The sequence below is a fragment of the Globicephala melas genome, chromosome 18 (genome assembly GCF_963455315.2).
Source record: "Globicephala melas chromosome 18, mGloMel1.2, whole genome shotgun sequence".
Classification (NCBI taxonomy): domain Eukaryota; kingdom Metazoa; phylum Chordata; class Mammalia; order Artiodactyla; family Delphinidae; genus Globicephala; species Globicephala melas.
In genome coordinates this window covers 62916007-62930418 of record NC_083331.1, presented here as the reverse complement: position 1 = coordinate 62930418, position 14412 = coordinate 62916007, and the positions used below count along the sequence as shown (strand labels likewise).

Genomic DNA, 14412 nt, shown 5'->3' with positions numbered 1-14412 from the left:
AAGAAAACCTGTTTTCTCTATCCAGTGGCAGATCAATTCAATTGAAATAAAATTTCTCCTGTAATTTAGCCATACTTACTCAAAGGATTAGTGAGCCACTGTCAGGGAACAGACACTTGTCTGCTCATTAATATTCAGGACCAAGACCCCTTCTGGTAGGCTGGTTTCAGCCTCTGATAGAGTAATACTTGAAAGAAATCGGCTTGTCTGTGAAACAGCTGCTCAGCCAACCCACCATACAAGGGAATTGGTGATAATAAGATGATAATATTACAACTACGCTGAGAGCTTAATGTTTTCAGTTACTCGAAGGTGTGTGGTACGGGTATAACAATTAGAAAATGATTGGTAGTCCATCACAGAGGACACACAGCTGCTGATCAGTGGTGTTTCCTTAGTTTTGAAAGATCTGTCCAAAGAGAAGAAAGAAAGTGAGAGACAGAGAGAGAGAGACAAATTTCACTTGTACAAAGATCTGGGTTCTTCGTGCACTGCAATTTAAAGAATGCCCTGCCATGGATCATCTATTCCCACATCTCAAGCCCATGGAAGGCATCTGTGATTTGTAAATCTGCTTACTAGTTCTGGCGACGCTCAATCCCTGGCTAGCTGATTCTTGTTTCTGGAAGGTCTGCCCTTTGGGAGAATTGGCAAATTACTTTCCAATGCCAGTGAGACCATTTCTCCAATTTCTAAAACCCAATTCAGCACATCCTGACTTCCAGAGGAGTGTCTTCCAGGTGAAATACATGTCATTGAGGTGGTGGCCCAGCAAACTTCAAGGAGGCATTTGGCTAATTACTTCCTACGCTGATTAACATGATAACCCTTACGAATTACAGTTAGCTTGTTATTCTGTACAATAAACAAGGGGGCTAGTAGCAAAAGAAATGGAAATATCACGTCTATTTATTCTTGAATAATATCATGGAAGTGGTGTGTGTGTTCTGAGTGTGCTTGTTAATGTGCTAGGATATGGGACGTAGTCTATAACGGGTGTGTTTGCCAAACTGTGCTTTGTTTAGAAATTACTTATTACTCTCAAATTCCTAGAAAATCTGCCTCCCCCCACCCCTGCCCCCCTGCCAAAAATATATATATATACCACATGTCAACGTGGAAGGTAAAACGTTGTTTAAGGAACAGCAGTCAGTCGAGGACTGTGGTAGATTAGGATGTAGAATATCCACTCCTTCCCCCATCTCCACACCTCCATGCGGATTCTATACACCCTGCCTGTCAATTTTGGGAATCACCATGAGATTTGCCTTGGTCAATGGAACCTGAGAAGACCACCTGCCAATTCTAAGCTAGGTCCAAACTCCACCGTGAGAAGAACGTAGGCAGAGAGCTGTTTCCCAAAGACGTCTAGAACAGACCAGACCAGATCCGTGGTTTAGAGGCAGGCCTAGCTGAGCACAGGCCAGAACAGCCAAACTCCAGCCAACCCAAAGACGCATTCAAGGAAAAAGACACGCTTCTTGTTCATACCCTGAAATGTTGCGGTTAGTTGTTACAAAACAATAGCGGATGGATACAGGACCAAAAAGGTTTCTACAGGTTATCTACGTCATAAATGTAGGCCGAATGTCAATAAGGTAACACTGTTGGGGGACAATCAACGGTAACTATGTTTGCACGTCCCAAGGACTCTGTGGACATGCAAACAAAATCTCTGGTGCCTGTCACCTCTTTAACCATCACCACCTTAAGTCACTCTTTAAGGGTCCTGTGTGTCCCATCTTCCAAAAGTCTTCTCTGGTGCCTCTCAATAAAATACTTGACTCCTTCCTTTCTGTTTCCATTGGACTTCTACTTTATGGCATAGTTGATTCTGCTTCCTTAGTGTTAGTTTTATACTTATGTCTCCCCAACAAGGTACACTCTGTGACCGACTGACCATATTTTAGTCACTATTAGTCATATTTGTATCTACTATACACTTAGTTAAGTGCCTTCTATACAGTAGGTTCTGAATAAATGTTTCCAAATTGAAATCTCACTCACACACACACACACACACACACACACACACACATATCACCCATGTGACAGGAAATACAGAAGATTCTACTACCATAAGGAAAATAACTTAGGAATTTTTGCTTCTCAAATAAGTGTATTCTGTGAGAAAATTAGACCCTATTTTAAAGATATTATTACATTATTGTCACCTCTACAATATATAGATGAGAAGTGATATTTAAAAAGAAAACACATGCAGATCTGCAGCACAAAAATATTATGCCGCCATGTATAAATTATTCCCGCGTTCAGTAAAAATGAGAAGTCTGAGGGTGTTACCATGGAATAAGTTCTTTGGGAGGATTGAAATTACTGCTCAACGTTTTTTTTTAATTTGCTTTAAAAAATATACTTGCTGCCAAAATCTCCAGACAAATGTGTATCATTAAAACACGCAAAGAAAAACCAGGAAGGAGGGTAAAATAATAAGGCCGAGAACATACTAAACAAAAAACCTCATATCGAGCTTCAGATGTGAATAAATACCAGCTCAAATAAATCTGAAGAAAAAACTGCCAAAAGAAGATACCCCTTCAACTAAATGTTCCTGTCTCTGAATAATCTATACGCCATACAGGATTCTGGAGAAGAGGGTACTGGTACCTACATCGAGAGAGAAGCTACCAGGCCTTCGTGAGGTGAGAAAAATAAATAATATGCCTTCATTGATTTAATAACATTTTTTTTGCACAAAACACTCACGTCCCTTTAATTTAGGGACGACCTTCAATGGAATAAAAATATGGCTGGATTCTTTACCTAAAAAAGTATGGCTAGATTCCAAAAATATGGCTAGATTCTTTTCCAAAAATATGGCTAGATTCTTTACCCACCAATATCACTATTTCCTTGTTAAAAGAATATCAGTAATTTTTAGCCAGTGTCCACTCAAAACAAATAAAAGCTGAGTTAGAATTTCAACTGAATATCGACTTGCTATCACATTACTATTTATAAATCTGATGTAAGTCAAAAGCATCAAGTTACAGTCTTGGTTTCATCTTTCTTGGTGGAAACTTGGCAAGTCATTTACTCTCTCCGGGCTCCAGGTTCCTTGAGGGGTGGACTATATTTAGATGGGTAATTTTCGTTTTTTAAGGATAAAAAAAAAAATCTCTTTCCACTTTTCTCTGTAAGACATTTCCACCTCCTCCCCACAATTAATGGGACAGAACTGGCAGCGGGAGATAGAGGAAAAGATGTGGCTGATGGTGAAATCTCAGCACATTTGGGGGCTGGAAAGCACGAGAGAGATTATGGGGTAGTTACAGCTAAGAGCAAGGATCCAGGAGTGCTCAGCCTGGGACGGGTTGCTGACTCTGCCATTGAGTGTCTGTGTGGCTTTGCCCTGCAATTCACTTGTGTTAAATAGGTTAACATCTGTAACGGGCAAGGAACATGGCCAGATGTTGCCTATTATCACCATTAATATTATCAGAGTATTGGATTGTTCTCTATTTTCCTAGGATCCTAACAAATTAGACACTTAGAAGCATGACAGCCATTAGGATTTAGATACAAATACCAATAGGACAGGTCAGACAGTTACTAAACACAAAAATGCTAGGAAAATGAGTGGATACACAAAGATGCCACTTTTTCTGTATTTTTATATGATCTGTTTATTTGTTTATGTACTTCTGGCTGTCTGGGGTACTTGGCAGAGGTGACAAAGGCAAGAAGTAAGGCAACAGAGTTGTGATAATTCTTCCAGGTGTACCTGGCTGGGTCTTCATCCATAATTTTAACCACTGGGTGTGTTAGAAAACCTGGACTTGGTTACAGAGCAAATTGAGAGCATCCCTGTGTATTCTGAGGGAACATTTGCGGTGGCCAGGCCCTGGCCAACAGGTGAGGGGCTTGCAGAGATGTGTAACGGCAGCCAGAGGTGGAGATTTGGCCAGAAAAGGCAGAACAAACAAACAAACAAATAAAAACCTTGTAAGATACTTGGAAAAGTACCAGTGCCAAGAACATAAACTTTTATTTTATATATATTCATCATATTTCAACTCTATGTTTAAAAAGAAAAAGAGCTGCTCAGTTATAAGGAAGTTCTCTGCCAGAGAGGGGAAATTTCTGCAATCGATATTATATAGTTTTTCAATTCACTGCCTCTCAGCTACCCTTTTTTGCTATTCATTGCCTCTCAGCCACACATTTCGGCTAATGGGGCTATGGAACAAAGCTGGGCCATTTAAGAAAGTTGGGGAAAATTCATATTCATTCAGGTTTAGCTTCTGACCATGCAATGAATATTTATAAATTTATACAGTATCTTCTAAATATTACTAAAGATATTCATAGAAAATGGGAAAGAATATGACAATAAATATAATCTTATGTTCTGTTACATGGTTTTGAATTTCAAATTTTAAAAGTCACCTCTGCCCCAAAATGACAAGCTAAATGGAATCAAAACATTTCTAGTATAATAAGGAATGCCAGGACTATAGACTAATGATTAACAGTGATAGAATCTAGCCTCTCTGAATAGAGTATGGACTGAATCACATATATTAGGTGCAATTTAATTAGTTGCTGTACTTATTGAAAATAGGAAGGAAAGCGGTCACCTTCTCATATGATACAGTCGTCTTTCATATAATAAAGAACACATAGCCAGCAAAGACCTGTAAAATTCAGATGAGAAATCAAGATCTCTGAGAAAGTGGGACCAGAGGCAGAAATGCAAAATGAACACGTTGGAATCCAGAGATCCCAGCAATAATGCAAAATGACCCACAGAATAGGAAGCTACTAAAAATAAACCTGAAGTCTCTCAAAGCACCATTGGTCTCAGCCGGGAAAATAAAACTCAAGAGGGTAACATTCCGCAGCTGATCCCAGACAGGGCTCCTCTGCACACCAACTGACAGTCATCAATAAATGCCACGAGGAAGTGGTTAAAGAAAGGTAAGGGGACAAATGGAAAACTGCCCGCATGAATGCACCAGCGTTCCTGAAAGGTGACTTAGCAGGATCACCTTTGTGGGATAAGAAGATAAATCATACAATTGCATGGCTGACCTTCATGAAATTGCCTAATGAAGGATCAGAAATTATAATGGTGACTTTTTAATTTATATATTTTTATAATTTTTTAAAGATAGCTCTTCAGAAGCTGAGCTCACCAGGATCACATTTAGATTTTAGCTGAAAGCTTCCTTGAAAAAAATCTTCTCTCCCATCCCAGCCTAATGCAACTATAATGAAAGGCACTGTTGTTAGAGAATTCATCACCCTCTACGTCAGATTGAATCTTAGCAAAATCAATGTCTTGTCAACCCAATTGACATAATACCCCTAAGTACATTAGAAAAATTTAAAACGTACCTGTACAGAGAGAGAAAGACAGAGAGAGAGAGACAGACAGACAGAGAGGGAGAGAGAGACAGACACACACACACACACACACACACACACACACACACACACACACACACACAAAGAGAGAGTGGTTTCTTTAGTAAGAGTAATGAGATCTGGGGTTACCAATTATAAATTCAAAAATATTGAAAATCATTGATAGGAGAATACAGGAAGTACCTGGCTCAGTCTTGCTGAATAGCTTTACTCATTAAAAAATACAAAATCAACTCCCCATATATCTACCTTAAGTCTAATATTTTTATTTAAAGAAATATATATTATGTACTGTGAATACTGCTCTGGAATTATTCCTACTTAATTCTGGAGCACAGCTTTATAAAAGCCCTAAGAGTTGTTTTCTAAAGAAGTAGGTAGAAGTCAGAAGTAGCAGATCACCCTCACCTGCTTTTTGTAACAAAGAATAAGACCTTTCAATTTGCCTCAGTTTGAACCGATACATTACAGTTCCTCAAACACAGGAGCCCCTTCAGGGGCTCCTGAAGGTCACTGGATTTGTAATCTGTCAATCAAGGCCAACTCCCAAGTACTCCTAGTTGCATTTAAGGGAACAACATTTGCAGCATCAATTCTAAATAAAGTTATTTTCATATACGTCCACATATACAGTTGAACACAGAGCGAGAGACAGAGGAAGAATGTGAAGATGCTGAAACATACTTGCAAAAATATAAGTCCCTTTAATTACACGGAAAATGTCACGTTATCTTGAGTACTGAAACACCACCAGGTGGACCAGCCTTTTAGAACCTGGAGCACTGATTTAAAGAAATTGTTGTGGCCAGTTTAAAACAGCAATGAAACAGAACATTTTGCCTACTACAGAGAGTATTAAAAAAAAAAAAAAACCCAAGGAAAAAAAGACGAACTTTGGCAAGGTTTTTCTGAACTGGCTTTGTTGTGCATTGATTGGAAACGCTGGAGGAAATGAATGAAGGTTCTGTTGCCCTCGGGCAACTTCCTAAAACCAAAGGCGCACAGAAAAGGGTCCCTACAATTTGCAAGTCTGGTTTACAAGGAGCCATAGTAAGGTGCATTCATTTCACAGAGCACTAACAACTTTCACCACCTAAGAATATTATCTTTATCATTTTTATTGTTCATTCAGTTGATAAAAGTCAGATTGCTTTTGATATCTTTCTGAGGCTCTGACGGGAAAATTCAATGCTGAAAACCTAGTAATAATTACTTTCACCCTTTGTGCTTTCTAATACAAAATGTTTATTTAACAAATAGAATACAGAAATGCAGTCGACTGCTTATTATCAAGAAATAAATGAAGGGTCTAAACCTTCTGCTGGATGCATTGCAACTACAATATAAAATGTAGTTATACTATAGGAAGGGAAAACTCTAAAATAAAGGAGTCTATGTCACTGGGCATTTTAAAACAAGCCTGTCCTCTTAAAAGTGATGTTCTATTTCAAATAATTTTAAATGACATTTAATGACTTCAAAGCAAATCCCTAGATGGAAACTGAAGACAAGCTATGGTGTGACAAAACCTGACTTAGAATCACTCTAATAATGAGAACGTAAGCCAAATCATTCAGAATAAATCTCACAGGCGAACCACAAATGCCAAACAGCTCTTTGTTAACTCAGGTTTTTTCCAAGACATAAAAATTGTCAAGAGCGCTCATGCCTTTTCTAAAAATAGACACAGTTATAAATGTTTAAGAAGGAGAGAAAAGCTTCCACTTAAAGAAAATGTTTTTCATATAATATCAAGACTCTCGCATCAAAAAGCGCACCCAGAACAACGAGAAATAAAAACTGTCACCTACCGTCAAATTTCTTGTGCCTGGACACGAAAGTGGTGCGCACGAAGTGACTCGTCTCCTCCACCAGGTTTTCAAACTCCAGTTTGCTTTGCTGGCTTAGCTTGTCTTCCATTTCCGTGGTGCAGCACGTGTACTCCTGAGGACAGATTCTTAAGTGTTCCCCTGCAAGGAGTACGTAAACGTCAGCATGGAATGATAAGGGGTTCAGGGAGTTTGCTTCTCTGACATCTCCCTCAAATCCTGGGGTCCTTGTTCCACCAGCCCCCCAGCCCTCCCCATGAACTTTTATCTGGGCCTCAGGGTATCTAACCTTCCAAATACTCCAGACTGAAGTTGAACCCACCCCATGGTTTGAATGTCTATGACCCCCCCAAATTCATATGTAGAATCCTTACCCCTAAGGTGATGGTATTAGGAGATGGGGCCTTTGGGTGGTGATTAGATCATGAATGGGATTGGTGCCCTTCTAGAAGAGACCCCAGGGAGCTAGTTTGTCCCTTCTGCCACTTAGGGACACAGCCAAAAGATGGGGTCTGTGAAACAGGGAGCAGACCCTCACCAGACACTGAATCTACCAGTGACATGATCTTAAACTTCCCAGCCTCCAGAACTGGGAGAAGTAAATGTTTGCTGTTTATAAGCCACCCAGTTTATGGTATTTCTGTTGTAGCAGCCCAAGGGGACTAAGAGACCTGACATTTAGTTCCAGCCCCTGTCATGTAAGTGAAAGTACATTAAAGACCCCAGAAGACCACGACAATTTTCCTGTTTTCATCTGAAAGGTACCCAGTAACGCCGGGTGACAAGAGATGCAATACAGTTATAAATGTGCTTATCTTTGGAAACCTGAAGTGAGGCAAGAGACATTCAGCCCCATCACCATAGTCTGTTAGACAGCAGGGCCAAGAAAAGATGGCAATCATTCGCTGTGTTCTGTTTCTGCTCATCCGACCGTCAGAATGCCTCAGCTTTCCTCCCAGTGAAAGCAAGTGTGATTTTAATGGCTGGTCTCCTGTGCCACATGTTCCCTCGGTTAACATTTCTTGTCAGAGAGAAAATGTTCTCCTGCAAGGAGGAAGGCACTGATGGGTTTAATTAATGCTTATGTTGTATGGAAATGTAAAGCAAAAGGTAATGAAAGTTTTGGGTTTAATTCAATAGATTTATCTCTCGATATACTGGGCCACTTCTTTTGACAATATTGCTTTCTTCGGTGCTATTTGCAAGTAGAAGCCAAGCCCTTGCTTCATGAAATTAAAATGGTCTGTTATTGCATAAAATGTGAATTTCCAATTGATTCAGCTCCATCAGTGTCAAAAATGCTTAACGGAGCCAGCAGAAGGAAGAAGGAAAATCCACCCAACATCTTGCTAAATAAAACCAACAAATTGTCCCTGTGATTAAAATCACTGTAGGGCATGGAAAAACCAAATGAACGAGTGCTTGACGCGATGATTACAATTCATTTATAATGTTTAACAGCACTTATATAAAACTATGTCCCCATGACCCTGTTTGAAGTATAGGGTGTCGGTCTCATGCAGTTGGATGCTTTAGTGCCTACTTAAAACAACCCCAGAATAAAAAAGAATCACGGGTCTGTATTAAAGTTAGATCTTACATAATTCCTGGAAGGGAAGGAGACCATAAAATATCTTAGGTATATTTTTTTTTAAAAGGAAAGGAAAATGCATTGTACTTGAGAATGATAAACATCAAATTCAAGATAACAGTTTCCTCCCAGGAGGAATTAAGATTTGAGAGAAATGCTCAAATACTTTTATCTATAATCTTTTATTTCATAAGTTGCTTGATAGTTACACGGTGTTTATTATATTACTATCATTACTCTTCTATACATTTAAAATATTTTATAATAAAAACTTGGAAATATGTCATTAGAAAGTAATGGCCACCACAGTGGTGACAGAAAGGAGGGCAGGGGGTAGATATTCAGAAAGAAAAAACAAGCTGCCCTTAACATTCGGAAGCCAGCCTGCCCGGTACCCAAAGCCAGGTCACCGTAACTATTACACCTAAACAATCTCACAGAACACCCACCTCAGACAAGATTACCCTGAGACGAGGATGAAATGAGACAAAGCAAGGCCACGTCAAAATTTTGTCTCAGGGACTTCCCTGGTGGCGCAGTGGTTAGGAACCCGCCTGCTAATGCAGGGGACACGGGTTCGAGCCCTGGTCCAGGAGGATTTCACATGCCGCGAAGCAACTAAGCCCGTGTGCCACGACTACTGAGCCTGCGCTCTAGAGCCCGCGAGCCGCAGCTGCTGAGCCCATGGGCCACAACTACTGAAGCCCGTGCACCTAGAGCCTATGCTTCACAGCAAGGGAGGCCACCGCAGTGGGAAGCCCGCACACCGCGAGGAGTAGCCCCCGTTCGCCGCAACTGGAGAAAGCCTGCGCGCAGCCAGGAAGACCCAATGCAGCCCAAAATAAATAATAAATTAATTAATTAATTTAAAACAAATTGTCTCAGCACAGACAGAAACAAGGTGATTGTGCCATCCCCAAAATACCTTCTCTCTCAGGCAAAATGAGCCTCTGTACTTCTTTACCGTTTACAGATTGATCTTCATCCTAGTCTCCCTCCTTGCTGGTCATATTTATTGAGATACCTTATTATAGAATTACCTCTGCTTTCTGACAGCCTCCGATCTAGGGTGAGGCCCTGCTTCTTGGAACCCTTCCCAACATCACCCACCCAAATCCAAATCCTACAGAAGAGTCTGTTGAAGTCCCTCTTACTGAGAAACCCTTTGGTTCTCCATGGTGTATCCTCACTTGCTGCATCGAGTGGTAACTCAACTTGCTCAACTACAGGTGCGCTCCTGATGAGTTCCTATTTGAAGGTATTGACCATGCCAAAAAGAGATGGGATAGAACAATGTGAATTTTGAAATTTTCCCACATGTGATTCTGATACATCCCATTCAGAAAAGTAGTTCTAGAGTTGAAAACACTGGGAAGGAATAAGTATGGCTTTATCAAAAGCAAATGGTCCACAAATCACTAATTTTCTTTTTATAAAATACCAAGGCTAACTGATAAGAACAACTCTCTTTTTCCAGATTAAGTGGATATTTAATACTAACAACTTTACAGAATGTTCCTTTCCCTGACCTGTTATAAACCATTTTCTTAAATCCCCCTACTCCGTTTCCTATTTCCCCCTACTCCATTTCCTACTATATTATGCACAAATGAAATGTCCATTTCTCAAGATTTAGTACATCAGGACTGCATTCTACTTCTGAATCATTACAACTGAGTTTACAACAAAATGCATGGGACTTCCGGTGAAAAACTGACCAAAAGAAAATAAACATTTTATGACCTGAGGGAAATAGCTGTATTCAGGATACTTGTGGAAGAAACCCTGTAGATCTACATTCATGAAATTAGATTGGATTGGAGGTCTGATAATCTCTAATCACTCCAAGAAAATCAGTATTTTATGTCAAGTGATAAATAAAAAGAGAAAGATACTTCTTAGTGGGACAAATTTAAACCAAATTTATTTCTTGTGTGTGTGTATATATAGTCATGGAAATATATGTAAGAGGCTGCCCTATTAACTCAAAGCAGTGTTCGATTTTTTTAATTGAACTAAAGTGTCCTTAAGAAGTCAACTCATGTCTCCTCCTCTGTACGGGTCCCTGGCAGAGAGATAATGAAAGAGACAGAGAGACAGAGATAAAAAAGATGGAGAGAGAAAGTGAACAGATGGGGAGATCACCAGAATGTTGACGAATCGTACTATAGGAAGAGTAACTCTTCGGTGCAAAGCTCTTCTTAGAGTTCCTAGGAAAAGACGACGACGACAGTGTCCCCAAACACACAGGACCAGCGCCCATGAAACCTGTGGTCCACTGAGACTGAGCCTTGCTTCCTTCCTAACACATCACTAGGTGAGAAGGCTGTGGAGGAATTAAACTCCTGAACAGCTCCTCTCTCCCCCTAATTTGAGGCCACTGCTAACTGCCAAAACAACCTAATGACTTTGAATGGCCAAAAAGACTCAGGACAACTGGACAATTTGTTGTGAGTAGGTTCATTTACTTATTTTAGTTTGGGCCCTAGAACAGGGGCGTGCAAACCATAGCCTCTGGGCCAAAGCCAGCCTACCATCTGTTTTTGTAGGACCTGTGAGCAAAATGGTTCTAAAAAATCAAAAGAATGATATTTTGTGCTATGTGAAGCTTTATGAAATTCCAATTTAATTGTCCATAAATAAAGTTTTTTAAAAAAATTTTTATTAAAGAATAGTTGATGTACAGTATTATGTTACAGGTGTACAGTACAGTGATTCACAATTTTTAAAGGTTATGCTCCATTTATAGTTATTATAAAATATTGGCTATATCCCTGTGATGTACAATATATCCTTGTAGCTTATTTTATACATAATGGTTTGTACCTCTTAATCCCCGACCCCTATATTGCCCCTCCCCTCTCATAAATAAAGTTTTATCGGAAAACAGTCCCACCTACTCATTCATGCCTTGTCTATGGCTGCTTTAGGGTTAGAACAGAAGAGTAGTTAGACAGAGACCACAGGGTCTGTAACACCTGAAATATTGACTTTCTGAAATCAGACACGACAGCTACTTGGCTGTATAAAGAATTACCTCTCACCCTTCCTGTTCCAATTTCTCCAAAGAGCAAGAATACGAAACTTTTCTCAGTTTAAATACTTCCTGATACTTAAGAGTATTTGTATTGATAATGGGATTCTTCCAAAGCTGTAATTTATGAGGGAGAAAAATATGTTGTCCTTTTAGATTTCCCCACCCACACTCCTTTCTCAAATCCCCTTAGGTTCTCTAGATGTTATCTATTACATAACTAGATACAATATTTGGCTCAACTGGAGTACCACCAGGCACCTCCAAGATCACTAATAATAAAGATACTAAATAGCTGGTTCCAGGCAGAAAATGTGAGATTGAAACTATGATGACTGTACCCTGACATAGCAAACATGTATTGAAAAATCTATGTGCAAATCATGATGATAGGTTCACATCCCGCAAGATGAGACACAAGGTCAGGAAATCAGCTTACACAGGTGCCTGCTTTCTTAGGGCACCTGAAGTTCATGCCAGTGAATTCCTGAGTCCCTGTGTTTTTATAGAAATCTTCATTAGCTCTAAAATAAACAAAAGAAATCGAAAATGTGGAAGAGAGGTGTTCCACCAGGAAGTTATGGAGTGAGCAAAGGCTTGGGGACATACAATCAGACCATAAACTGTCATCTGTTTTCCAAGACAGAAGAGATGGGGCTGCTCCTCCTACATGTTCCTTTCAACTATGTGTCACTCTTTACAATGCCTTTCCCCAAATGCCTGCCCAGGTGTTTGTTTTCACTCCAGGATGCTGAGGTGACAGCAGAAATGTGATTTCTGCCAGATCGAGCTCCCTCCAGGGATGGCCCAGGGTCTGAAAGCTGCCAGGAATAGACTTGGTGAGTGGCACGGTGGGAAAGAGCAGGAGACAGGAGGACCTCATTAACCACAGGAGTCAGCTTCTGTGGGTCGCCTGCAGGAGACTCTCTGCCCTCGGAGGTGACACGCAGGGATCTCAGAATGCACATTCCAAATAAACAAACAACAAAAATGAAGTACCCCGAATGAGTCACATTTCACAGACTATAGACAAACTCTTGGCTTTTATAGTGTTGGGAGTGTGGAGGGAAATTACTACCCTGGCACCTCCTAGAAGGTAGGTAGGAAATCAAAACACTTTAAAAAGTACAAAGAAGATGGCAAGATCTCACAATACAGAGCACTTCAGCGTCTGAACCTCCAAATACCATTTGATTAGAGTGCAGTATTTGTCTTAGACTTGGCCCTCTTCAGAGCATACGTTCTATGCCAAAGTTCTCTCATCCTTGAACTATTAAAACCCCCGCAGTCAATTAGCTGTGTCTGGTACCAAGCTAGAGTCTCATCATTTGATATGTCACCTCAAATAAACAATCATTTTGTTCATCTAGTGCCTGGGAAGTTGACTGAAGCAAAGAATCCAAGGAAACAGGTTTAGGGAAGTAAAATACCCTAGAATAAGTGAACTTACAGCTAGAGTTTCTGATAGCTAAGAAAATTTAAATTGGAGTTAATAGCTCTGGACAGTTTTTGGTGTCATAAAGTTCCTATATGGGCTAATAAGAAGTGGCAGACCTTAGGAAAGCCACATTTTTCAAATGTATGTTCTAGTTCATTCTTTAAGTTCAAATTCCCCAAACCTCCAAATAAGCGCTTCTTCAACATTTTTCATTGTGAAGCGTTATTATAAACGATCCTTCCATTTCGTGAAGGGTTGCTTTTCTTTAACAAAGTTGTTCAGTACCATGATGAAAAATCTTCAAACTTTTACACAAGTTCTAAGAAATTCAATTCATGTTCAGTATACTTCAGTGGATCTTATCACTCAAGTCACCTATAATAGTGTCATCCTTGATGTTGTCAACTTGCTGATAAAGACTTTACGTACTAACGCTTTTAGTTATAAAATTTTCACTCTGCATTTTGTAAAAATAAATCCTTTGAGTGGCACCCATGAGTTAATTGTTTAAATCTGTTCCAAGAATTGCAGAGAAACGATTTCAAACATTCTGCTCTAGATGGTATAGATCCCACCTCCATAGATCTTCTGCCAATGATTTGGGTCTTTACCATTTCCTTGCTTCTGTTATTTAGAAAAGCTGATGGTCTGGGGGGTGAAGATGGGGCATAGAATAAAGAGTGGTTAGAATTAACAAGGGGTGAGGGGTCTGGGGGATAGAGAATGGGCACTGCTTGAATCAAGATGGTCTTACAGAGCATGCAGCAGTGAGAGTGCCAAAAGTGATCTTTCCTTCTTCTCACATCTTACTTTGACTCAATATATTATAAAATTGTTAACTCTGTCGATAGTTTGATCATTTTTAAATAGAAGAGGTTTCTCCTTGTCTTAACATGACATGTCTTACTTAATTCATACATGTAAAATTTTGAGACATTTAATGAAAGCACTGTCCTAACACAAACGATCATCAGTAATTTGTAAGTGTAGACACATATGCGTGCATACACATACACACACACAAGAATACATAGCATATTCTTTCCCAGTATTTGTTTAAAAAAGTAAAGAATAGAAAGATTTCAGAAAAAAAAATTATTTGCTGCAACTTGTCTTCTTTGGCATAGGA

At 39.6% G+C, this 14412-nt stretch overlaps 1 protein-coding gene across 2 annotated transcripts in view; it reads right to left on the bottom strand.

Moving 5' to 3' along the window:
• GPC6 (glypican 6) overlaps positions 1-14412 on the bottom strand; it is a 1087352-nt gene that overhangs the window by 799933 nt on the left and 273007 nt on the right. For both annotated transcript variants that reach the window (XM_060288063.1, XM_030856917.2), the window contains exon 2: positions 7203-7361. In XM_060288063.1, coding sequence (XP_060144046.1) covers positions 7203-7361 — 159 coding nt within the window. The remainder of the gene's footprint in view (positions 1-7202; positions 7362-14412) is intronic.